The sequence below is a fragment of the Doryrhamphus excisus genome, linkage group LG17 (genome assembly GCF_037039965.1).
Source record: "Doryrhamphus excisus strain RoL-2023G ecotype Guam linkage group LG17, RoL_Dexc_Guam_v1.1, whole genome shotgun sequence".
Lineage (NCBI taxonomy): Eukaryota > Metazoa > Chordata > Actinopteri > Syngnathiformes > Syngnathidae > Doryrhamphus > Doryrhamphus excisus.
Genome location: NC_136373.1, coordinates 8,758,002 through 8,785,002, shown reverse-complemented (window position 1 = coordinate 8,785,002; position 27,001 = coordinate 8,758,002). Strand labels below are relative to the sequence as shown.

At 40.9% G+C, this 27,001-nt stretch overlaps 2 protein-coding genes across 3 annotated transcripts; both read right to left on the bottom strand.

Moving 5' to 3' along the window:
* Positions 1 to 327: 327 nt before the first annotated feature.
* Positions 328 to 16,388, bottom strand: LOC131136505 (large neutral amino acids transporter small subunit 1-like). 2 transcript variants are annotated; one of them, XM_058083405.2, is made up of 11 exons: positions 16,291 to 16,388; positions 8,945 to 9,463; positions 8,749 to 8,874; positions 7,828 to 7,933; positions 6,247 to 6,291; positions 5,497 to 5,620; positions 5,319 to 5,422; positions 4,980 to 5,076; positions 4,469 to 4,618; positions 3,205 to 3,379; positions 328 to 2,438 (listed from the first exon to the last, which is right to left on the bottom strand). In XM_058083405.2, the coding sequence occupies exons 2-11, from the start codon at positions 9,450 to 9,452 to the stop codon at positions 2,362 to 2,364; spliced, it is 1,512 nt and encodes a 503-aa protein (XP_057939388.2). In that variant the 5' UTR covers positions 9,453 to 9,463; positions 16,291 to 16,388; the 3' UTR covers positions 328 to 2,361. The 2 variants fall into 2 exon arrangements, with proteins under 2 accessions (XP_057939388.2, XP_057939387.2); XM_058083404.2 differs by lacking the exon at positions 16,291 to 16,388 and adding an exon at positions 10,113 to 10,575.
* A 256-nt stretch (positions 16,389 to 16,644) lies between these two features.
* LOC131136863 (N-terminal EF-hand calcium-binding protein 1-like) lies at positions 16,645 to 26,520 on the bottom strand. The gene is made up of 12 exons (XM_058084166.2): positions 26,254 to 26,520; positions 23,794 to 23,818; positions 20,931 to 21,039; positions 20,569 to 20,594; positions 20,377 to 20,474; positions 19,668 to 19,926; positions 19,359 to 19,438; positions 18,613 to 18,666; positions 18,184 to 18,296; positions 18,011 to 18,088; positions 17,825 to 17,916; positions 16,645 to 17,662 (listed from the first exon to the last, which is right to left on the bottom strand). The coding sequence occupies exons 1-12, from the start codon at positions 26,503 to 26,505 to the stop codon at positions 17,634 to 17,636; spliced, it is 1,215 nt and encodes a 404-aa protein (XP_057940149.2). The 5' UTR covers positions 26,506 to 26,520; the 3' UTR covers positions 16,645 to 17,633.
* Between the last annotated feature and the right edge of the window lie 481 nt (positions 26,521 to 27,001).

Here is a 27,001-nt window from a genome sequence, read left to right as displayed (position 1 = left end):
TTACAATCACCCTCAAAATGAAAGTGGCAAACGTGGATTGTGTTTAAATTTTAGCAGTATATTTGAACTGGGTATCCAATGGCAGTGAAGTCAACTATCAATTGAAACGTCAACAATGCTAATGCATGACTCACTGTCTCTCTGGCTGTCCAATGTCCTTTTGCTAATATTGTCTATCAGTCGCCATCAGACCTTTTCATTTCCTCCTCAGGCTGATATGACAGCAGACACATATGAGCGAAGATAAGAAAAACAAGAAAGGAAAGACGTCAGCTGTACCCACCGCGAGGAAATGCAGCCTTTTTATGTTTATAAAACAACAATATATTGAACAAAAATAGCTTTATTGTTACATGTACCTTCCATGGTCACTGATATACACCAGTTTAACACGAACTAACGTATGATTCAATAGAGTTGGTCTTCACAGCATTGCATTGTACAATTACCATTAAAGGCATCATGGATTCACTGACACGAACACAGGAGTTGGCCATTCTTCAGCAGAAATCAATTCTTGAATGATGTCTGTCATTCATGTGACGTTCATATTCACATTTATCAGTCCTCTGTGTGTTGTGTTGTGTTTCTTGTGCTCAAAAGTGTGACTTTAACGTCCAATCTAGTTTGGTATGCAATCAAAAATATACCTGTATTTTAATCATCAAACCTGAATGACTAATCTGACGTTTTGGGCCATAAAACAGATATATTTGGACAGGAAAATACACGTCATTGTGCATTATGCTATCCTGCCTCTCTGAAAAGATGTTAGCTCAGTGCTAATTGCAGAGCATTATTGTTCAAATGACATAACCTCAGCTGTGACACTCTTTCCGATCTGGAATATAAGCATAGATAATAGGTACATGCAATAGAAAATACAAATACTACAATGGTTGCTATGCTATTTACAGACACTAGACTAACATTGATGCGTGTCTTTGTGAAGCCTTTCATACAAACGCTATGTGTCTCATTATGGGCATAATAATCAATGAATTAATTATCCCGTCTTGAAGCAATTGAGTCCAAATGGAGTGTACTGTTGATTCAGCCTCAACTATGAAAAGTTTCTCCTGTCCCGTTAAATATATGTATTTTTAAAATACCAATTGATCAATGGTGAACCTTTTGGTCGACCGTGGTTTGACCTTTTCACATTTGTCAGTAAACAGCAGCATCATGTCAAAAAACAACATTTCATTTCACTGTACAGTTTGTGCTTCAACTGAACGCCACACACCACAATATGACAGCTGAAGGGACAAAAGAAGAACAAATAAGGAAAAGGTTATTGTTTATGAACACGTACGTTGTGTTAGTAGCATGGAAGGATTGATTAAACACACTCCTTCCTTTTATAATCAGCAGTTTTGTTATTCTAATGGCTCTAATATTAGTGTAAAATGTGTTTTTTGGTTGACGTAAAAAACAAAGAACATCATATTCATTCATCAAATGTGTACATCTAAACGAGGACTCAGTAATTAACCTGAACGTAAACCAATTAAGTTATCTCCATGAAAAATGTCAAGTTTCTGACTATTTTCTGACTTCTTTTGTGTGCAAAATCCGATTACATTTTTGTTAGAGAAGCAACGACACAAAAACAATCTACATTTTTGCATTTGTATGGCGCTTTTGGCAGCCATACAATGGTATGAAAACGTGTGGGCACCCCTTTTCCTTTATAAATGACTGGTTGTTTGGATCAGCCATTTCAGTGAAATATATCATAGACCATCACAGTGATGGATGTGAAGTGAAGTTATTGAAACTAAAGCAGGCAGGTGCATACATTTGGGCACGCTTGTTGTTTTATTGATTTGAATACCTTGAATACGAATTACTGGAACACTAAATTTGTTTGGTAAGCTCATTGACCCTTGACCTTCATACATGAGAGAAGCCAATCATGAGAAAGGGTATTTAAGGTGTCAACATGGTAGTCTCAAAACAACTGTTAAATGACCTGCGAGCAAAGATTGTTCAACATCATGGTCTAGGGGAAGGATACAAAAGCTAGCTCAGAGATTTCAGCTGTCAGGTTCCACTCCGAGGAACACAGTGAGGAAATGGAGCCCAAACCTTTTCATACCACTGTACAATAAATCCAACTAAGCACAGTATAGCATTAGAATCTAGAGCGTGAAGCAACAAGCACGTTCTAGATAAAAACTGTCCAAAATGTGACAGTGCTTAAGTGTAAATGTTAGCTTACGCTCTACATAAGTGCACACAGCCATGTGGGAATTTGACTCCTTATCCCTCTCCTTTAAAAAAACTGACAAACAACACAAAAATTGCAAATGTTTGTGTAAACAAAATGATCTGGCTGTGAATGACTTTAGTCTGGCTTTATTCAGACCCCTCGCGTTGTTGCTTCTCCTCTGGGACGGCCAGAAAGATCTTCTGGCAGAACATCGTGAAGATTTCTGAGGAGAGAGAGCTCATTACTGTTAGCCAGGGGCACCTCCAGGAATTCTAGGCCCCATGAAAAAAATCCCATCAGGGTCAGCTCTAGGATGTATTAAATGACTCTTCTAGTCCAGTACTACCAGTGCAATATTTACTGCTAGTGATGTGTGCACGCAACAGTGTGCATATAGTATGCAATTCACGGTTTGATGCAAGAGAATATAAACATATCCTTCTTTACGCTCATATTTCAGAGCCTTCTTTACCAATGAAATGCCATCTCATCATCTATCCTTCTGCTTGGTGATTTCAGCTTTTACGTCGACAACATTAACGCTAAACCCGCTGTGGAATTCCTGGACCTTCTTAATTGCTTCTCCATCATCCAGCAAGTCTATTTCACCACCCACACCAGAGGTCATATCCTGGATCTGGTCTGATCCATCAGTATCACAATACACAACCTCACCAGCCATGACCTACACATATCGGAGCACCTGGCCATCACATCTGACCTACTATATACTCTACTTATGTCCCCAAAACAACCCCCCCTCCCATATACACAGGGACCCCCTGTTATCAGCCCTGCCAGGTGTTATCAAACACAAGATCCGCTTAAAGAAAAACACACTTCGCAGCCATCACGGCACACATGTCATCTCCACATGGGCGATATCCAGCTGATGTTTTGAGCACAAATCTCATAACAAAGTGTCATCAATGCCTCGCAGCTCACGCCTGAACAAATACTAAGAAAATACCAGAAATGTCTTCACTCACCAAGCATCTTTTGGACCACATGTGGTTTCTTCCACTTGTAGCCCAGCAGGTAGGCGGGGATGCCCGTGAGAATGATACTACAGCCAATCAGGCACTCGAAGGGAGCCGCCCAAAAGGACACAATGATCATGAAGACGCACCCCAGAACAAAAACCACTGGGATGAACAAACACACCTGCAAAAGAGTAACACAATGCATGAAGACGCTGCAAACAATGTGAACTTCAGAATATTTCTGGGTTATTTGTCTGTTTTTTGGCAATATTCTGACAAGAGTGATGCTGATTCAATCATAAATATTGTGATTAATAATAATTCAATCATTTTTATTGAAGGGGTATTTTTTGTCTTTTTATTTTGTTTAATTTCTTTTTATATAAAGTGATTGATATTCCAATGACAGTGTTAAATATAATGTTGATTGCTTATGGCACGGCCTATTTGTATTATTATGACATATATTGAAGATAATGTTGAGAATAACGTAGTTCACCAGCAATAATAGATTAAACAATTATCCTCCAGAAACATTTTACATCGTGACAGGCCTAGTGAGGCTCAATCATACCAGAGGCCAATAAGAAAATGGCAAACATGAGCACCTCTGATGAAACAAACAACCTGCAGTCATTTAACATGCCCTCAATTTTAATGTGGACAAATAAACTCTGCATTACTCAGTTCTAGTGGTGTTTTTCACTGGAATGTGTAGAGAATTTCATACAGAGTATGGTTATAATTATTGTGTATATAGTATTTCAGGTCTGGCTTCCTGTTCCTGCCAACTCTCCCTGTCCTTTTTCTGCTGTGTGGTACAGCAGCACCCTTTACTTTCTGTCTGTCACCAAATGCCCGTGTAAATAAGTGAAGTAATTCTGTGGCTCTACATTACAATTGAATCTGTTTCAACTGATAATTGACAATATTCAGAAAGTCGCCTTCCCTGATCATCCATTTTGCTGTGAACTTCAACACTTCACTCGCTAGGACCGAGGGAAAAATAAACAACTGACTCATTCATTCCATAAAGCAAACAGACTGAGAGGCAATTTGTCTCAAAGCAAATGATGAAAGATGGCAAATGACAAAAAAACCATGGTGCCAACATCAATCCCTTCTGTACATAATTCCAACCAAAAGCACTCATAAAAATAGCACAATTCATATGAAATCAAAGATGTTCAATGCAAAGAAAACATCTGAAGTTAGAATGCGCAGACCACTCAGCGCTCTCATACGGAGCTCTCAGACACAATTAGTGTACCTTTATTGGCCTTTTGAGTTTGGGTTGTTTGAAACGAAGCCACAGCATCCCAGCAATGGCCATGCCAACACAAAGCCAAGTGAAGAAGCTGAACAGGTTGATGACGGAGAAGATGTCCTGAGAGATGGCGTAGAACATGGACAACACACACTGAGGGGGAGGAAACAGGAAAAAGATAAAGTAGACATTTTAGTATTTTGACTTGCCCTAAAGTTAAAGTTAAATGTTCCTTAAATTTAATGGGAAATATGCGTTATTTACAGTCTAAGAAGCTAAATTATTCAAGAGATATTTAAGAGAGGATCCTTGAAGATAATTTCTCTTTTCTTGAAACAATGCTAACAAATTTGATCTAAATATTAACTACATGTACTGTATCTTTAAAGAACAGATGTTCATCCTGACTTCATCCTTTCAGACCTGCAAGTCCCACATCATTGGGAATAGTGTTACTTGAATAAAAACAAAGACTCGGTGTTGCAATCCTAGCTGCTGGTAAATGTCTTCTTACTGTGAAAATGAGGGATGGCACTGGTGTGAAAAGGTCAGTGTGGACCAGTCCCAGAGCAGCAGGAAGCTGACCCTCGCGAGCTCCAGCGTAGAACAAACTGGAACAAGAGGTGCAGATGTATTTATTTGCTTTTTTGTCATGATCCATTTGGCCTATATCACGCTGGCCGACAATAACAAGCTGAAATTCTACATTCTTCATTACATGAAACTTCCTGTCACATTTGCGGCTTCAAATTTCAAATTTCCCATACATAATAATAATAATAAAAATGACTTAGAAACCTAGTGTTAACAATAATGATAATTCCTTATACAACTAGTGCAACTTTTTCTTTACCGTGCTGAGGTGAAAAGGGACCCATTGACGGCTCCGAAGCAAGACAGCCCCACAAATACCGGAATCAACCAGGACATCACACCAAGATGGTATTCCCCAAAACTCTTCAAAGAGCCACAGATGGCATTATTCCGTAAGTATTAAAAGGCATCGGACATTATATGTAAAGCATACTCACTACAGCGACAGCCTCAGACTCGACCATGTCTTCAGGAGAGATGGTTGTAAAGTAGGCCAGGTTGGTCAAAACGTAAACAACCGTCACAATGGGCAAGGAGATGATGATTGACAGCGGCAGGTTCCTGGGACAATGTTCATTTTAACATAGTGTGATTAATGTGTGCTCAAATCTGATTAAAGAACACAATAAACTGGATTGGAAGTAAGTAAATCCTGGTTTTGCTTCTTATTGTTTGTGTGATGTAATGCATGCATCACAATATACAGTAGAACCTCATAAGTCGAACAAAATGAATTCTGTGATGCCACATGGTTCTCATATCCAAACAACTGTTGGCTACATATACCTAACATGGTTGGTTGTGGAAAATACACACCATATGACGCAATAAGTGAGTTTCGAGTTCTCAATATGTTATCATGACGTTTTCATTTTTTCCCCATCATTACTACACTTCTGTGGTGGCATCACAAAAAAACACAAGATGATGCAATGTTTGAACATTTTGGTTGTTTTTGGGGTGTGACCTTGGAGGTTACACTATAGAGTGCAAAAATAAAACAGTTTCCCTTCAAATCGAGCATTACATTTCTTGTTGTTTCTGCTAAATTTGGCATGGTGTATGTATGTGCATGCAATGGACAGATGACAAACATGCTTAGTCGTCCATGAGGAGCCATGCTTTTGGCAAATACTAACAGGAGAACCTCTCCTGAAAAAAACTCCTCTCCATCACATTTAAGTCACCTCTCTGGATTGATCATCTCCTCTGTGACGTAATTCAGGTAATTCCTGAAAAAAAAATCAAAAGAAGACAAAGATGTTCCATGAAGTTTTAAGTACTGGGAAAGACATCTAATCTAAAGCAACAGTTAATATGTTATTGGTGGCCTCTAGACTGATGCACTACTACTGGTGTATTTGGACCCTAAATGACCTGCTTTTTGAACTACCTAAAGTGTCTCCTTGTAGTGTGAGTCCAGATACCCTACGGAGGAAACTCATTTCAGCCGCCCGTATCCACGATCACGTTCAATCGGTCACGACTCGAAGCTCATCACCCTGATGGACCCGTAAACTCTCTTCGCCACAATGGTTCAGTACAGCGACCGCATTACTGCAGACGCTGTCCCTCAGGGTGACCACTAGATGGCAATGTTGAGGTGTATTGTAGCGAGTTTTTTGTCTGTGACAAGTATTTCATTCTTCTAGAACAGGTGTCGGGAACCTTTTTGGCGAAGAGAGCCATGAAGGCCAGATATTTTAAAATGTGTATCTGTGAGAGCCATATACATTTTTTAAACATTGAACGCAATAAAATGTGTGCATTTTTATGTAAGACCAACAGTTTTAGATAATGGGCTCTAATTACGTAGACCAGGCACACTACCCCACGCCAATGGGGTGTGGCCAGCACACTTTCGTGAGCAGCGCAGTGTCTAATAATAAATCAAATACTTGTTGCCATTAATACAACTTCTGCTGCTGCATAGTTTTGCACCGTACTCCGTAGACGTATTTCATTCTTTTGGCCATCTTCGTCAGAAGGCTTGGTTCTGCAGCTTTAGCTATTTGACTAAAGGAGGAAAGTTTACATTTACATGTTTTTTTGACATCTCAATGACCGAGGTAGACTACAGCATTACCCAGTAATAATCAAGTTTTGGTGTTTGACCTGGAAAATATCATCAGCAAAGATAGATATGGTTGGCCGTATTGCAGCAGAATATAGATGGACGAATTAAAATGCATAAGAAAGTTGTTGATTTTGAATATTATTTTTAACAGTCATTTCTGTGATGGTTTACTTTAAAATGTTAGCAAAAATAAATTTTTATTGTGGTAAAAAATGCTTGAGAGCCAGATACAGTCATCAAAAGAGCCCTACCTGGCTCGTGAGCCATAGGTTCCCTACCTCTGCTGTAGTGTATTCCCACAGTCTGAAAATCTATTTCTTTTACAGACTATTTCATCAGAGCATGCTAGCGTATCAGTGTGATCTTGAAAAAGTCACTCCTGTCATAGTGCTGGCAGAAATACTCTTGCCCTGAGGTACACTGGGTTGGTGGGTAGTGATAAGCTCTTCCAATGAGTTACAACTGTGCTTACATATGTAAACAATCGTTTCACACAACTACAAATAAACATTTTGCTAAATAAATACAAAGAAGTGTCAATTAGCAACAAGCGTTGTCATCCTTGCAAAGTTGCAATTTGGACACACTTGTTCAGGTTTACCTAACATCGTATCCATTCAGTGCAGATATGCAAAACATTTGAAAGAACTGTTTATATTTCTGATCAGTAATTAGGTCGCAAATGACTTACCAGCCTCCGAAAGCAAATAAACCACTGTACAGGGCCAAAACAATATTGTCAACACCCAGTTTGCTGCCTTCAAATGCATTTTCTGGTTTCAGGTAAGGTACATCACCTGCACACACACACACACACACACACAAACACACACACAATACATTATCATTGTGTGTTTGCTTCATATTTATTGGATTGTCAAACTTGGGTGTGGTCGTTTTGGATGTTATGATCCGAATTTATGATGATTTGTGATTTGCTCACCATTCTTGCGTGTGTGTTGCGCATGCATGTTAATAGTTCCCTCCTTTACCTGTCTCCTTCAGATGGTAATGAGGGAAACCACACCACACGTGCGTTATTCTTACACTCTGTCCTCTTCGCTTCAGCTCTCTGAAAAGGCCAGTGTGCGACAGCAGCCGGCATGCTTTGCTGCCTCGTTGCCATAGCAACACAGTGTGTGCACAATGCTTGTGGGTGTGGCCTTGCAAATGAGGGTGAGGAGTACATGTAGCGTGGCGCAGACGGCTGTCATGCTGTCTGTGTGTGCCTCATGTTGTGCAGTATAATACTGCATAGCTGGGGCTTCAGTGGACAGGCACTCATTTTTGAATAACAATTATGGCAAAAGTAATATGTGGGTAAGAGTGTGGAATATGGTAGGTTTCATTCGTAATATTTGTCTCTACAATGGATTATGGATTAATGGATTAATATAATGGATTGTGTTACAAGACTCAATCATTGTTTTATCAATGTTAACAAAGCATTGTATTCCCCATTTTAAATTTAAAGTACATATTTCAGATTTTGCAATGGTTCATAAGACAACATGATGTTACTAAATCAGAACATCAGAGACCCTTTAGTATGTTCTGCTTTAGAGGCGCGATGTACATAAACAGAAGACTAATGAATAGTTCTAGGACTGACCTGTAAAGATCTGTAGGAAGCCAAAGAGGATAATGATGACCAGAGCAAGCAACTTGGAGGCTGTAAACAAGTCTTGGACCTTGGTAGCAGCTTTTACACTGATACAGTTGACAAAGGTCAGGGAGGCTGGAAAGAGCAAACACGATGAGCGACTTACAGGTGAATGGTAGCCATGGAGTTTCTACAAGGTACTTACTGAGACACAGACAGGCGATGAGCTTGGCAGCACTGTCGGGCACAGAGCAGTTCGGGTAGAGAGGTTTCAGTAGGTACGTGGCGAACACCAGTGACACAACATACTGCGATGACGGTCGGATGATAAGCATCTCCACCCACAGCTTGAGGAAAGCCGCCAGCTCGCCGTATATTTCCAGGATGTATGTGTAATCCCCCCCAGACTTAGTGATGGTGGTGCCTAGCTCGGCATAGCACAGCGCCCCCATGGTGGAGATCACCCCGCAGACAGACCACACGATCAAGGAGAGGCCGGCTGAGCCCGTCTCTTTCACCACACCTGTCGGAGTAACGAAGATCCCTGAGCCGATGATGGTGCCGATGATCATGCCCACGCCGTTGACGAGGGTGATGCTGCGTTTGAGTTTGATCGTCTGCCCCCCCTGGATCCCTGGGGGTTCTGTCAGGCATGATGAGGCAGCGACCATGGGGGTGGTTGACGATGGGACGACCTGGCCATCTTGGTCCATGCCTCCTTCAGCTGATGTGATCCAAGAAGATTAGTTAGCAGCTGTAGCCACTTACCAAATGACTTCAGGTTTAATGTATTTTATATTTAATACAGGTTGAATTCAATTGCATAATGACTACATATATTGGCATCTCTTATTTTTGTGCTTTGTGTTCTGTAAATAAGGGCCTCAGATTTGATTCGCCCAAATCTCCCTGTAAAGAAGCCCACTGCTCCAATGTGTCACAAGTGTTGAATACCTGCTGTGGTTCGTGTACATGACAATAAGGCAAAGACAACTGCAGCTGTTCCAATCTAACTGAATGGACAACAAATGAACTACAGTGGAACTTTTCAGTCCGTCTCTGAATCTAAGATTTTACAACAGCAATTATTTTCTTCATACAACTCAACAGCTTGAAGTACAATTACTTTGTTAAAATGCTCGCATCAACTTTTCTAAGGCGCTCAAGCAGGTCAAAGCATATTTCAGAGGAATACAAATGAAGCGCATATTTATACTACGAGTGAAGCTCATGCACCTGTTACTTCAAAATACACTCATACCACGCTGAGGCATCTCCTTTGCATAAGGAAACATTGCATCAGACCACATGGTAGAATACTGCCGCCCTGCGCCATGTGCTAGTACCAGTGTAGTGTGGTGTAGTGTACCTACCCCCCATCTTTTCCTTAGCAACGCTCTCCCGACTGCTCCGTAATTTCAGCTCCGGCTCAGCCATCTTTTTCTCTTAATCTGGTTATCCTTGTCTTTACTGCCCCCGTTCTTTCCTTCCTGCCTTTATGGCCCCTTCCTCCTCTTGTGACTGGATTCCCTCCGACACACACATGCACACACTGCTCTCCCTCTGTGATTCGCTCTCTCTCTCACTCATAAGCGCACACACACACACACACACACACACACACACTCTCTCTCTCTACTCGTCACTCCAGCTAACTAGGCTCCATCTGACCCTGATCCTGTCTACCTCTCCCCTCCCTCGCCCTGGGCATTACAGCATAGTCAAAAGGAGAAGCGCCACCTTTGTGATGCTGCGGGAGCCTCCACCCACTCTTGCTGCTGAACGATGAGATGACACCGAGCAGAGAGGGGGGGCGGGACCAGGGTTTCTAGCAGACAGTGTTTATGCCACCATGTGACCCTCTAATCTTTTTGTGAGCGTCTGGCTAATCCAGTCACTCAGTCTGCACTTGAACGGGAGGATGCTGCTGGGCGAGAGTGCCCTCTTGTGGCGTCAAAATGGAGAGGGATGTTTTTCCACCCTCTTAGGTAGGAGGGAAAATGGATACCCACGAGGCCTGCTTTGAGTACAGTACTAGAACATCTTTGCTGTTTTACTGAAAGATACATAAAGTATATATAACTATGTTGGAAGGTAATATATATCAGTCACATACTGTCGCTACACACTGCAAAAATCAATGTGAAAACATGTTGTCACAGTGCCAAAAATAGTTCCAACTTCATATAAGACTGACATTGTATATGGACAATATTGTAAATTATTGTAAAATATTAGCATCATTATTCAATATATACATGACGCTGAAAAGTTAACTCTGACTAGATCTTTATTAGATAGCTCTAAAAGTGTGATCATCATGGATGATGATCATCATGTACATCTGCATGCTATTTGTTGTGTCGCTGATATTGCAATGCATTGCAGAATACATGTATAGTTACAATATGGCTGCCTGCATTGACCTTATTATCCCCGCATGTGGCAAACAAGTGTCGACATGGGTCAAGTTTCTTTTCAACAAATCTAAAATGATGTAGGTTGTCAAGGCTTTTTGCAGTTGCCCAAGAGTAGGTAGAAGTCGAGGCGGCACTGTAGAACAAATGTTCTGAGGGGCAAAATCAATAGTAGTTTTGTAGCATTTACACTTATAATAAAGCCATATTGTGCAGTTTGGCAATTTGGCGCACTTGGTATATGCAGTTGACACCGGTATATCTGCAGGTAACCAGATCATCAGCATAATGTAGTTCAGGTTCTTCATCAGTGACCCATTTTACCTACAAGATTTTAAATATTAAATTCACATGATTTGATGAATACTCACTGAGTATGAATGCATATATTTTATTAATGTATCTGAACCCTTAAATTAAGGTATTTTCAAACAACTCAACTGCTTCTGCGTCCTCAGGGGTTACCACTAAACTGTCTTATCTCCTGTTGTGCATATACTCTTTACAGACCTGCTTCAAGGATAGCTCTGATTTTTTTGACATGAAGATGTATGACACCCCCATAAGCGGTGAAGTTGCTGGGGACAGTTAAGTAGAGTTTGGCTTCTCAATACAAAATACGTTCAAAAGCATAATACATTTGCATCACAAAAATAGTACTATAATTTTTTTCTCTATTTTCTCTGCCGTCGTATCACAAATACCGTATAATATATACATACACCATACAAGCCGTGATGCATCACTTCAGTGTGAGCAGCAGTGTGCTTCACTTTCCCGGCATGCTTTGCAGCTCCGTTCCACAGCAGTGCTTTGTCTTAAAAATAAATAAAAATGAAGATGGTATGTGTATCGTATGCATAAAAAAGCGACATAGCCATCGTTGTCTCGTAGATTATATACTAATTATAAAGACGGTGTTGGTTTTTGCACCGCAACTAAAACCCGTGGCTCAGTGGACTCGAAATATATGTGCATGGGACTCCCTCGTCTCCTCCGTGGAAGGAAGCTCATTGTGGAGGTCACAAACTGAGTGCTCGTCACTCCACCAATCACCTCGGGGAAGGTCTGAGACAAGAGCCAATCGTTGCCCTTGCAGGGTGTCACCTGATACTGGTGAGCGAGCCAACAGAAAGCATTGGTTTCAGTGTGGTCGTAGCAGGCGAAGCTAACTGACGCTAATAAGCAGCGTTGCTAGCGGATGTGACGCACTCAAACTTGGAACGACTCGCGGCTGGCAATTGAGTTCGATGGATGAGCTGGTGTACGACTCCAGAACCCAATTCAGACTACTCTCCTTCCACTTTTTTTAAATCTGCATGACAGTTGAAAATTCATGTATATATTTTGATGAGAAAAATGCAGAATTTAGTACGTGATTACTTGAGAGCGACAATATTAAATTTATAAAGAGGATGTTTGTTTTGTACCGCAACCAAAAAGAGTGGTTTGGTGAACTGGAAATATATGTGCATGGAAGATGGCGTTTCCTTCTGTGGAAGGAAGCTCATTGTGGAGGTCACAAACTGAGTGTTCGTCACTCCACCAATCACCTCGGGGAAGGTCTGAGACAAGAGCCAATCGTTGCCCTTGCAGGGTGTCACCTGATACTGGCGAGCGAGCCAACAGAAAGCATTGGTTTCAGTGTGGTCGTAGCAGGCGAAGCTAACTGACGCTAATAAGCAGCGTTGCTAGCGGATGTGACGCACTCAAACTTGGAACGACTCGCGGCTGGCAATTGAGTTCGATGGATGAGCTGGTGTACGACTCCAGAACCCAATTCAGACTACTCTCCTTCCACTTTTTTTAAATCTACATGACAGTTGGAAATTCAAGTATATTCATGTAAATATTTTGATGAGAAAAATGCAGAATTGAATTACTTGAGGGCGACAAAAAATATTTGCTATGGTGAAAACATGTAATGTTAATATTTAAATTATAGGAACATTTTCAGACTAAGTGTACAGTATACAGTATCTGGACACACAATAAAAATATTCCACTCACCACAAATGTTTTTTCTGACGGAGGAAAAGATGCACAAGCTAACATGCTTGTTCGCAAATTTTCTATGTGCTCAGTATCTGCTAAATATCACTTTTTAACGCATTTGTATCCCGATGAATACTGCCCACTTGTGGTGGCATTACAGAAAAGGCAGTCAACATAAACTTCAGGTGGTTGCCATTATTTTTGCTTCTTAAATTATTTTTGCTTATTCAGCTTCAGTTCATACGCTCATTTCTATGTATTTTCCTATCTCTTATATTTCATAGTAATGTTCAAAATCTGTCTTTACTATCTCTGAAATTAAGACACAAATACCATTTACACCATACTAGCCGTGATACATCACCTCAGTCTGAGCAGCAGCCTGCGCGATTTTCCCAGCATGCTTTGCAACTCCATTCCACAGCACTGCTTTGTCTTGAAAATGTCCAGAAATTGAATGTATGTGTGTATTGTATGTATAAAACAGCGACATTGCCACCAGTGTCTCGTAGATTACATTAAATTTATAAAGAGGATGTAGCGACCCTTGTGAGGAAAAAGCGGTAGAAAATGAATGAATGTTAGTTTTGCACCGCAACCAAAGACAGTGGTTTGGTGAACTGGAAATATATGTGCATGGGACACAGTGTTTCCTTCTGTGGAAGGAAGCTCATTGTGGAGGTCACAAACTGAGTGTTCATCACTCCACCAATCACCTCGGGGAAGGTCTGAGACAAGAGCCAATCGTTGCCCTTGCAGGGTGTCACCTGATACTGGCGAGCGAGCCAACAGAAAGCATTGGTTTCAGTGTGGTCGTAGCAGGCGAAGCTAACTGACGCTAATAAGCAGCGTTGCTAGCGGATGTGACGCACTCAAACTTGGAACGGCTCGCGGCTGGCAATTGAGTTCGATGGATGAGCTGGTGTACGACTCCAGAACCCAATTCAGACTACTCTCCTTCCACTTTTTTAAATCTGCATGACAGTTGGAAATTCAAGTATATTCATGTAAATATTTTGATGAGAAAAATGCAGAATTGAATTACTTGAGGGCGACAAAAAATATTTGCTATGGTGAAAACATGTAGTGTTAATATTTAAATTATAGGAACATTTTCAGACTAAGTGTACAGTATACAGTATCTGGACACACAATAAAAATATTCCACTCACCACAAATATGTTTTTCTGACGGAGGAAAAGATGCACAAGCTAACATGCTTGTTCGCAAATTTTCTATGTGCTCAGTATCTGCTAAATATCACTTTTTAACGCATTTGTATCCCGATGAATACTGCCCACTTGTGGTGGCATTACAGAAAAGGCAGTCAACATAAACTTCAGGTGGTTGCCATTATTTTTGCTTATTCAGCTTCAGTTCATACGCTCATTTCTATGTACTTTCCTATCTCTTATATTTCATAGTAATGTTCAAAATCTGTCTTTACTATCTCTGAAATTAAGACACAAATACCATTTACATCAAACTAGCCGTGATACATCACCTCAGTCTGAGCAGCAGCCTGCGCGATTTTCCCAGCATGCTTTGCAACTCCATTCCACAGCACTGCTTTGTCTTGAAAATGTCCAGAAATTGAATGTATGTGTGTATTGTATGTATAAAACAGCGACATTGCCACTAGTGTCTCGTAGATTACATTAAATTTATAAAGAGGATGTAGCGACCCTTGTGAGGAAAAAGCGGTAGAAAATGAATGAATGAATGTTAGTTTTGCACCACAACCAAAAACAGTGGTTTGGTGAACTGGAAATATATGTGAGTTCGATGGATGAGCTGGTGTACGACTCCAGCACCCAATTCAGACTACTCTCCTTCCACATTTTTAAATCAGCATGACAGTAGGTAATTCAAGTATAGTTTTTGATGAGGAAAAAATGCAGTGATTACTTGAGGGCGACAAAAGAATATTTGATATGGTGAAAACATGAAGCGTTAAAATTTTAATTATAGGAACATTTTCAATACAAGTCTACAGTATATGTGGACACACATATATACAAATATTACACTCACCACAGGTAGGTTTTTTTGACTGAGGAAAAAATAAAAGTCATAAACGTTGTGTTTTCCTTTCGTTTTTTTCACTCTATACAATGATGACGCATACCGTGTTCAAATTGAATTTAGTAAAATTAACATTAAACATAACGCCATTACATTAACTTAATTTCCCTGACCGTGCAGAAGCTGTGCTCAGTGTCTGTTAAAATACACACTTGCGTGTGTTTGTACATATTTGTTTTGTACTTTAAGACGCCAAAAGGACAAGCATTCAGAGATTAAGCCCCGTTCTGTCTCTGCATTTGTGCACACTTGCATTACTGTTAGTGGTGACGAAGCCACCCCGGTGATACCAAGCTCTGTTCATACGAACGTCTCCGCCATTAGTTAGTCAACCAAGGTAACGACCGTACTACACGGTGCAATTTCTGCGGTGTGTCCGGGGACTTTCCCCTGAGTAGAAATGGGGGAAACTAGGTTCCCTGTATGTAACTCAGAGTGCAAGCCTTCTGAATGCCCGGATGAAGGCTTGGCAACTGCTTGTATTTGTAGGAGGTGGCTGAATCAACCTTTTTCATCAGGGTGTCTCAATGTCAGTGTATTTGTGTTGATAATGACACTAACGAAAAGCGTAATATTAAATTCACACGAATTCATAAAAAACATTTAGCTAACAACCGTTGAATAAACGTGCTAAAATACGTGGTTGAAAGCCGAAATGCATTGTGGGAAAATTTAGCAAAGCTTTCGCTCGTCAGCAAGCGCCTCAACAAATCAAATACGTCACCAATTCAAGTTAAAAAACGGAGGGAAAATGACAACCCATCAATTAAACACTAATAAAACAGCACCGTAGTAAAAGGGTGTAATCGTTTAGTAAACCTGGAACAAAACTATTGTGACGAGACTAAATATCGACCAATCTGACACCACATCTTTAGGCGAGAAAAACTGAATATGAATTAAGTCATTTGCGGTAATGTATATCAGGAAACACAGAGGAGAGTAATGAAATAATTATTAGGACTTTGTCTACATGATATACAGTTTAAAGTAAATTAATACATTATGGTCTTACCTTCTTCATTTTATGAAGTGGTAATTTGAAATGCAATACCTGAGGTCTGAGAAACGAGCCAATCCTCGATCGTACAGCGTGTCACCTGATGGGGATCAGCAAGATGGGGGTCGGTCGCGAGATGGCGCTAATTCTCAGTGTCACCAGTAGGTATGACTCATTCTGACCGTTCCCACCATGCCTTGCGAACATGTCTCTTAAAGTGACAGCATACATTACATCTTCCCTCCTTTAAGTAGAACCTCCGATATGCACAACCATATTTACGTTTGCACACACATTATTGTCCACTATGAAAACAATATAACCTATACAAAAATCAATTAAAAAACGCCGTTAAAATGCAAAAGACGTAAGTCTCAATTGAATGAAGCAAGTAGTGGAACATTTTGTGCATATCATTACCTTTATTGCATTCCAGAAACAAAACATCCACAGAACTATTTCACATTCTTGACAAAATAAGAGAGAGGGAAAAAAGAGCGAACGGTCTGTGTGTTACTTTTTTTTAATCTATGATTTATAGATCACATTGATCACATAGAACACATTGCACATTCAAGAAGTAGCAACCAACATGGAATTGTCTTAATCTACTTTCATCGATCACTGTACATAGTAGACTTGTATTCTCTAGTGTCATTACAAAAAAACACTTTCTGCTTCCAAAATGTGAACGTCTACTTGAACGTCTCCTGGTTATAATACTGGAATTTGAGTTGTGTTATTTGGTTATTAAGTGGTTATTGTCGGCTCATGATACTACATTTAAATTGAAAATACATTTACAATTTACGTGAAATCTGCCTTTCAAATGATTCACGTCCATGTTTTTTCTAAAGTGCAAGAGTGACACAGAAGATCTTTTTTTTTTTGTCTAAATCAGATGACATTTTCATCCACCAGCAGAAAGAGGTTAGCTAGCAACAGCACACAACATCACAAAGGGGACAAAAGGAAATTAAGGGGACTCATTATTATTAAATTAAGAATAGTCATTTTTATTATTTAGTTGTCTGTACTAAAAAAAAGTGATTGAGTGGAATGTCAAGTTGAATGTTTTTTTTCTGAATTATGTACGATGAGAAATTAGCACATCTTAAATCATGCATCTTTTTTGTCAACGTTTTGTGCTTCCAATAAATCAAGAGTACAAAGGGTGCCCCATCAATATTATCATATACGCTCATCGCTCAATGAAGTATTGCATGACTTTCCATTCAATCTTGCTTTCATCGCTTTAAATTGTCTTTGTTATTCCTTGAAGCACAGTTTTGCAACAAACATTGTGGCCAACATGCCTTGAAGAAAATGAAAACTATATATATATAAAGTCATCCCCTTTTTTCTTATTTGTGCTGATCCAAAGTAGCTTTATTTTGTCAGTTGTTGTTCATAATCCACCAGGAAGCTGAAAGACAATTGAAAATATTAAAAAAGGTTATTGGGGTTGCGTGTTTCTATGGGAACACACCAAACTGCAGCAACCAGCAACCATCTGCCCTTTTGCCATTTTAAAGCTATAGCTATAAAGGTAACAACTGATGGAATATCTAATTTTTTTGTTTTTCACCTGGGAGGAGCATTGTGGAGACAATCTCTGGCTCCTCCAGTGAGTCGATGATGCAGCGCTGGAACGTCTTATTGATGGTTGACTGCTGGAAGCTGTGTAAGAAAGACGACACATTAGTTAGAGACGGCTTTCCCTTCACTTCACATCAGAGGTGACATTTCAAAATGATCTTTAAAGTGATCTCACCTCATCCAGGAAAGACGATCCTGCCAAAATTCATACATGATGAAGCACCATCTGTCTGGTAGGTTCTGGACTGAAATGCTAAAGGGAAGAGAAGGGGACAGCGAGAGAAAGACAGGCCAGTGAAGGTTAACTTCAGCAAGACTGAAGTGATTTAAAGTCAGACGTAGACTGACTGCAGGTTGTTGAGTTGCCCACTGGCGGCCTCCGTATAGATCTTCAGAGCTTGTTGGAAGTTCTCTGTGTCTCGCTCCTTCACTGACATTTGTCTTTGGACCAGAAGAATGTTCTAGACGGTCAGCAAGAAAAACAAACATGTTATATATATCTGAGCCCACGGTCACAGATATGAACATCTGCCGAGGACGCCCCGCTGCGTGGTGCCACAGGGACCCAAAATAAGAGGCTGAAAAATGGGCTGGATCAAATTTTGGAGGTACAAAATCTAACTGAAAAAAATGTATATAATGTGTATGAAGACTTGATGAGGTGTACCAATTACCACTACTGCGGGTTCCACTCTACTGTACACTTGCAGGTAATTAATCAGGTCTACGCAACACACAGAACACAGTATCAATAAAATGACATGCTATTTTACTCACCGATTTATACGTCCCTGCCAGCGTGTCTTCTTTAAGCGGCTCCAGATGCGGACTCTAAAAGTGAAGGCAGGCATATTTTAGTAAAGCGCAACCTGAAGCATGACCCGTCAACGCATCCAAGCATATAGCTTTGGCCTTACAAAGACAATATGGCCGCATTCATATTAAAACGTAAGAGCTTCAGTTAGAACAAACTTCAGTCTACATGAAAAAGATATGAAAAAGAAATGTTCTTATGGGACCACGCAAGCTAATTTCCTTGCGGTACAGATACTGTCTCTATCCTGGGAGAAGGTCTCAACGATGAGTTCAAAGCTAGAAAGTACTTCTAAGTGATTTTGGCAACTGGTGATTAACAGCATTAAAAAAAGAACAATTGTGGAACTGCCTTTCTCTTTTGATATCATGCTTTTGGTGGTATTACAGGTTCTAATTAGAGGTGCCATCAGCTTCGACCCCGCGGGTGCCTCATGTTTTTGGAATGTGGGAGAAAACCTGGAGTACATTGGAGTACATTGGAGCACATTGGACCACATAGGAGTACATGGGAGTACATGGGAGTACATGGGAGTACATAGGAGTACATGGGAGAAAGCCCCCACACGCACAGGGACAGCATGCAGACTCCACACAGATACCTAAACAGAGATTAAGACCCTGGGTCTCCTGACCGTGATGTTAACATGTTAACTGCTGGTGCACTGTGCATACGGTGCATTAACATACCAAAAATATTCCATACCAACCTCACAGTCCAGTTTGTCTAAAAGTTGCTCCAATTGGTCAACCTGGGAGCCCCAATGGTAGTCTGATTCCACACTGACCCCTGAAACGACATCAGCAGGATGAAAGAGAGGTTAGTGTTCTCCTAGTGGTTAGAGATAAAGGGATACTGTAGTTGTAAGCATGAGAATTAAGACTAAAACAGTAGTATTTACTTTAAATTGAAAAAAAAAACAATAGTTATATTTTATGAGATGTTTAGGGCCCCTGTAAATCTCGGGGCCCCAGCCTGTGTTTGCACTCCACAAATTTGCCTTGTGGATGGAACACACCTGTGGTCAGCATGCCAGAGAAAGGGTCGGTCGGGGAGAGACACATGTTCTTCTGGATGCGTCGTCCCGGACGTTTGGTCACCCTCTGGATGGGCAGGTCCTCGGGCTTCTTTGCTGTTGTCCTGCCAGTGCAGCCTTGGTCATGCACAGCCTCCATTGCACAGTCGAGTGATGCCTGCAGGGATTGCAGCTGGGTGGAGGTCTCCCTCAGTAAGAAGCGGGTCACAAACTGACCCAGTACTGAGGAGCCCTGATACTCCTGCATGGGTGGATGAAAAACCAAGAAATGACAGTAAAACAGTAAAATTCTTAGATGAATAACTTTAACAGTGTAGTTCCATTTTTGTTGTCATTGTTGTATTTGTACAAACAACCGTGTCTTTAGTTGTACCAGGCATTAAAATGAACAGGAAACTAAGTGGTCTAATCATTTATTCCACGACTGTATGTGTATGTATACATATATATACTGTATATACGTATGTATGTACTGTCTATATATGCTTCAGACAGCATATTCACATGATACAATGGTTCATGGTTAATGGCTAAACAAGACAATAAAGATGATGGACAGGTGTCCAGGCTGCGATACCAACATTTTAATGCATACAATTGTCCAGAAAAGAGATCAAATTTATAATGGATTTAGTCAATATTTTTGTCCATGTGCAACATTGTAACATGAGCAAAGCAGACAGTCACTCACCTTTTTAGTTTTATCCATGGCCTTTAAAATAGCCACATTCAGCTTTTCCAGAGCAGACAGGACGCTGACATACTCCCCCACATGTGGGCTGAAGTACTCTGAAATTGAAGGATTTGGCACAAAAACAAAATTAAATGAGGTTATTGAATGACAGTAAAAAAATATTAAATCGGCTGACTTTCATAAAGGTACCTGAGAGTTTGTCGATGTCCATGTTGCTGGGAGGAATAAAACAACAAGATTCTTCAAGGTTCTTTCAAATGTTTCAAAGCGCACTGGCATCATAAATCAGTTTTAAACATGTTCTCTTTATGTGTGCACACTTCTTGTGACTTTATTATGTACGTTGGCACAAGCTAGTGTGGAGCTATACAAAAGCTGCCATCAGAAACATCACACCTGTAGCAGGGGTGTCTTTTAATAATTGACAATTCGACTATTTGATTGGGGGGATCAACCTCACCGTCGAATTGTATGAAAAGCTCATTTGATCAAGATTGCACCATTCTGACAATTCACAATTCTGAAAACAACTGAAAGCAAGAGGATCTCACTCTGTGTGTTGCCTGTCGATTGAATAATAAAGCTCCTGCATCTGCTCATCTGCGAGGACGCCGTCGCTGAAGTATGACTGGAACTCCTCCAAAGAGAGCTTCCCGTCATCTGGAAGACCACAAGGACATCTCAATCGTATCACTAACAGTGCAGCACATTCATGAAAACATTGTTGAAATAAATGGCTTAGATGGCGAGGCTAAAGTCAATGAACACAAAGAGAATATGAAAATATGTACGAGGAAGCTAAGCAGCATCTAAAGGGCAAGGGTGAAATCTTGGAAAGAAGAAACAAAGCATACTAAAATGATCTTGGTGTCATCTTGCCTGTTTTGCTCTTTGAGCACACCCCACTCAGGATGCTGAGGAGAACTCTGATGATGTCTGATGTGTCTGAGCACAAGGTAAATGATATCATCCGTGACTTGGTAAGAGCAGTTTACAATAGCTGCCAGCAAGCAATCAGAACACGATGCCTTTTTGTTGCAAAATAAAATCCATTTGACTGTACCTCCTGACTTTTTCAGCTAAGGTATCTGCTCAGGTAACTGTTGTCCGAGCTTTGGCAAAAGCCGGCATCATTGCTGAACAGCCACCTTGCAGCTGACATCACACAGGGGCAGTTTGAAACAGAGCGTTTTGAGCCATCCCAAACTTTTTTCAGGCTTCACTTCCAAATGCGCAAACCTTGTTATCTGAAACTTTGCATGGTTTAACAGGAGAATACAACATTCTAATTACATTTATAGGTCAGAAAAGTGAAAAAAAGCATAATAGGTCCCACTTGCCTTAAATTGTTGATCACTGAGCTGTATTGTATGCTACATCTTCAGTGCATAGAATAGGCCGTATACTGCAACATTCTGAGTATCTTCTCGGTACTTCATGCCACAAGATGTAGGAGTAGACTTGATCTGACTCATTCTCTTGCCTTTCTCCACGGTGAGACTCACACTAAATTCAACTGTACTGTGCAACTCAGATGGCACATTACATAAGTACTTTTCAAAGGACAGAACGTGGTGGCAGACCACACAAGCTGGACTGTAATCTGTCCAGCATGTGCTTTGAAGGCACCACACAGCAAACAGCCAATCCATTAACTTTGTCAAACATGTCTAATTATGTTAGCGAGCAAAAACCAGAGGCAATTCAGTCAACGTTGTCATCCTGTTGGCGGACCTAATACCAGTATTTGTGTATTTTCATGCAATTGATACACAGCACTGTGGCTATTTAAAGAAATGTTTTTCAGGCAGATAATACATCAGTACCTCATGGCAGACACTTCTCTCTATCTCATGTTACATTTATACAGTACTGTGTGTAGTAGCAGTGCTGAGCTTGTATCTCACCAGGAACACATTTCCTGAGGCAAGTTTACAGCAGCAATAATTCACCAAGCTTTACGAAGCACGCACCATTCAGGAGAATATGCTGGTAATAGATAGCAGAGTAGCCACCTCCTCTAGCTCATCCCAGAAGCTTCACGCTCAGTTGCAAACCGCCCCAGTAAACACGGAAGGTCACAGCCAAAAGAGGCCATCAGGACCACATCGTCTGCAAATACCAGAGATGAGATCCTAAGGCCCCCAAACTGGACTCCCTTGACGCCATTGATGTGGCTAGAAATCGGTGAAAAGGGCAGCCTGGACAAAGGCCAATATTCACCACGAACCAAGCTCTCGCTCAGGCTGTACAGGAACCAAATGGCACGTAGTAGCGCACCACTAATCTTGTACTCCAGGAGCTACACCACAATGCTCCCATTAATTACACGGTTTGATTTTACCGTGCAGGGACTTGCTTCACACTGGGACATTTTGCTGAATGAGAGGGAGAAGCACCTTTTCACAGACTGTGTGCTGCACAAGCTGTGATGTGAGCACGGCTGGCATAACAAGCCACCGACTTATCTTGTTCCCGTTCCGGGAACAGAACAAAGAGGGAGGAGAGATGAAGACCAAACAAGCTTGAGGCTTGAATATATTGCTACATAGGAAAGGCATGCAAACATCTCTGTCCTGGCTGCTGAACTTGACCTGACTACGGTATATTGTATTGGAAATGCTGCTGCTGATGTGTTCAGATGACTCTGGGGGGATGCTATTGTGGCTCTGTCTGTTGTCATAGCAGAGAGATGTAGCTTGTCATGATGCGCATGCGCTAATGAATCTTTACATAATTAATAGGGGTGTCGTCGGATGCCCAATTCAAGAGACGTGACGAGGCACGAGATGGGGTCCAGAAAATGCTATGTAAATGTTATATTCTTAATTTAGCTTTGTGAAAGTAAAAAAGTCAAAGACAGCTCATCCATGATGATTCACAAAGTGCCTCAATTCTCCTATATGAATGTCTCCACACACCTAGAACCTGTACAGTTCCCAGCAAACAACGCTAATGGGCCTCTTATGTAACACATCCTCCTGAGGAATGTTCACAGACTCTGCACAAAACACTTGGCCATTTAGCATTTTGAATGTCATTACACAGAGATGCATGCATGAGTAGATGATTAAAATGGAAAACATTTCCCTTTTTGTCAGTGCTGTTGTTTCTCTTCCGATGCTGTTTCCCGAGAGGAGCTTTTTTCAAAGAGGAACTTTATCCTCAAGTTAAATGTAAATGCTAAATGTAAAACGTTAGATGTATTATATGCAAATGAAGAGTATGTTTTTGCTAATTTGACAATTTGGGAGTTGAGATTCTTTTCTAAAAAAACAAAAAAGTGTTGTGATGTCATTGTAAGTGCATACCATCACCTTAAGGCAGCCAAAAGGGCCAAATCGCTCATGCTGCATTCACATTTAATGAATTGTCAAATGCAATCACAGTAATAAGACCTTTTCTGTTGCTCACCATTTTTGTCCGCCCGTCGGAATATCTGGAACAGGAAGAGAAAATCATGTTTAAGATTCAGGCGTATGCACACATTGGAAAACAGTGAAGCATTAGTCATAGCTGCATGATCATAGTGGTGCAATCAGCATAGCTTTGGAGGAAAAACTACACTGCCAGCCAACATTGTTCACCAAGGTAGTTGGACAGCTTAGTATAAAGCCTAACTAATACCACCAATTTCATTTTGGAATGAATAAAGTTTAACTAGATCTCCAAAAGGTCTCCAAAAGGACTACAAATCTATTTAACATCAACAATAAACAGAAACGTAATTAATATATAATTAGTATACCGAACATAATCAATGGCGTAGAAAGCAGTAAATATAAAGCTAACAGCTGTTGCCGAGTGTAAACAATGGAGCAAGCAGCAAGCTAAAACGTAACAAGATGAACATCCATAGCTGCACACTTGCTTAAGGGGGCGGTATGACACAAAAACAATAAGGAAGTAATAAATAAATCACTATTAAACACTAAAAACGCAGCAGGAGACACGGAGCTGCCCTAACTATGGCGCCATCTTGAAACATCAATACGAATGAAATGCTTGTTTTTGTAAATATTGATATCTCCCAGCCCTATATGATACATGACTAAGGTGGTGTGGTGCTTTTAAAAACGTTAATCGATGAAGGCATTTGAAGAGGCTGGTGATGGTGTGATACCTGGAACCTGCGCCATCATTGTCACTGCTCCCTAAACGTCTAAAGTGCTGATGTAAGCACTGTATCAAAAGATGCCTTCGAGGGAGCCCAGAGCCAGAGTTGCACTGGAACATTACGGAGACAAAGAAAATAAACATCAACTCAATGACAGAGGTGTCGTCCTCCTCCAGAGCTGATTAGCTGCTTCTACTACCCTACATGCTGCTCAGAAGCAGGAACCCCAAGCTCTCCCCTGGAGACAGTGAATGCATCATTCTGAGTCAACCATGTACAACGATGGTGCTGCACTGGAGTGTGCGGTACACTTCTCTGAGATGTGTGTTAAGTGGCATGGTTGCACACACAAACAGACACAAATGTAATGAGAATGTAGTTTGAGAAAACTCAAATCAAAGGAAGACAGCAGATTAAGTGGTTATGAGTGGGTAAATAATTTTTTTTTAAAGGGGAACTGCACTCTTTTTGGAATTTTGCCCATCATTCACAATACTTATGTGAAAGTGTAAACGTCAGAGACAGAAGCATGGATAGCTAGCTCGAAATTTCACTATGAAGACTCAACCAGATGCTTGTTTGCTGTGGACTGGAGAACACGCCTTGTGCTGGAAGACACAGCCATCCCAAGGAGAGCAGACATCATGAGTGTTGTCTACGTATCTATGCTGCTGTTACTGACGGAAGTAGTGGAAAGGTAAATGCTCCATGTGAAGTCAATGCGTGAGGAAAGAAGATTCGGTAACGTTCTAAATCATCAAAATACGGCAAGATACTGATTTTTAAGATTTTTTTATAGGGCTTCGTAGTCAAAATATATGTCTCCCAATGATGTGCGTTGTTAGCTAGCTCATATTAACTCATTTTCTGGCATTATAATGAAGAGAAAAGGGAAAGAAATATGTGTTCATGTTACACATAAGGATTCTGAATGACGGGCAAAATTGCCTCAAAAGTGCAGTTCCCCTTTAAGAACAATGTGCAGCACTGACCACTGTTGGGATCTGCACTAAATTGTACAGCTCCAGCATATGGCTGACATTTTTTATATTAGGAGTTCTATTAGGAAAATCAAACAAATCTGCTTTTTCTCCAGAACCTACCACATGCTTAAAGTAAACAGTGTATTAGTAATGTGCCGCAATCTGCTAAATAAATATAGGATTAACCAAGATAATTTAGTTTGTTGATGATACCTTTTATTTATTTTAAGGTTTAAAATGGGATGATGCCAGTATAGCCATGTTGTGTTTTTTTTTTCACCTCCATAAATCAGAAGCACGGCAGCCATACAAGCTCCATTGATGATTTCAACTACAGTACAATAATGCCGTAAAAGGGCATTTGCATGTGCATTTTTCATGTTAAATACGGGAGATTGAGCTTTTCTGTATGGATGCATTAACAACAATGTGCAAGCAAGGATGGATATTTGAACAAATGATGCTTTATACTGGCTCCGAATATGAGTCCGGGTCAGCAATAAGCCACATGGTCAAATTACCTTGAAACGTTTTAATAATTGCATGATAACGTTCAAGTGAGATGTAATGTGTCAATTGCTCTTAGCACATTCCAAAACACTCAACCTTTCTTATATAACAGGATAACTGCTGTGCATCATTGCATTTGAATGGCGACTGATTGGTTTTGCACCATTCATGAGGAGCAGCATTACTCCTATGACGACCCTTGACTACCTTGATCTACCAGGGATGTAGTAAGTATAAAGCCAAAAGCCAACACTGTGTACTTACATCGTGAAAAAGGGGCGCCGTGTGGTTATGGCTGTTGTCACACTCCTCCTGCTGCTGCTTGATGAGATGCTGCCGCTTGGCTGACTGCAGACACATGGTGATGATCTCCGTACAAGCCAGCATCCTGCCGCTGAAGCTCGCTCTGGTGCACCTTGCCTGGGATGGATGGATGGATGGGTGGATGCTGAGCAGCTGCGTGTGGATGGGATGGATGGAGGTAGGCTGCAAATCGGAGCTCTGCACAGTGCTCATTAACGCTTGCTCCGGGGGTGGGGTGGGGGCGGGGTCAAACCAGACCTGCAGGAAGGCGCCCTCTGCTGGTCACTGACGGAATTGATCACTGATTGTCACACGCCATCTGTTAAATGGAGACTGATTATCTGATGATTGTTAATTGTGGATCGCATCATGAAATCTATCTTAGGAGGACATACTACATACTACTGATGATTGATGAGCACAGTGTCAAAGTGTCAAAGTAATTATAAATATAAAGAAAATAAGCAAACGTGGGTTCTGGTAAGGTGCTGAGGTGTTTTCTTTCCATGTATGTCACACTTAAATGTTTCAGATAATCAAATGTAAATATTAGTCGATGAAAATGACCAGGGGTGCCAGGACTGTATGTAAGCAGTGATACATTAATTCATTCATTCATTTTCGACCGCTTATCCTCACGAGGGTCGTGGGGGTGCTGGAGCCTATCCCAGCTGTCTTCGGGCAAGAGGCGGGGTACACCCTGGACGGG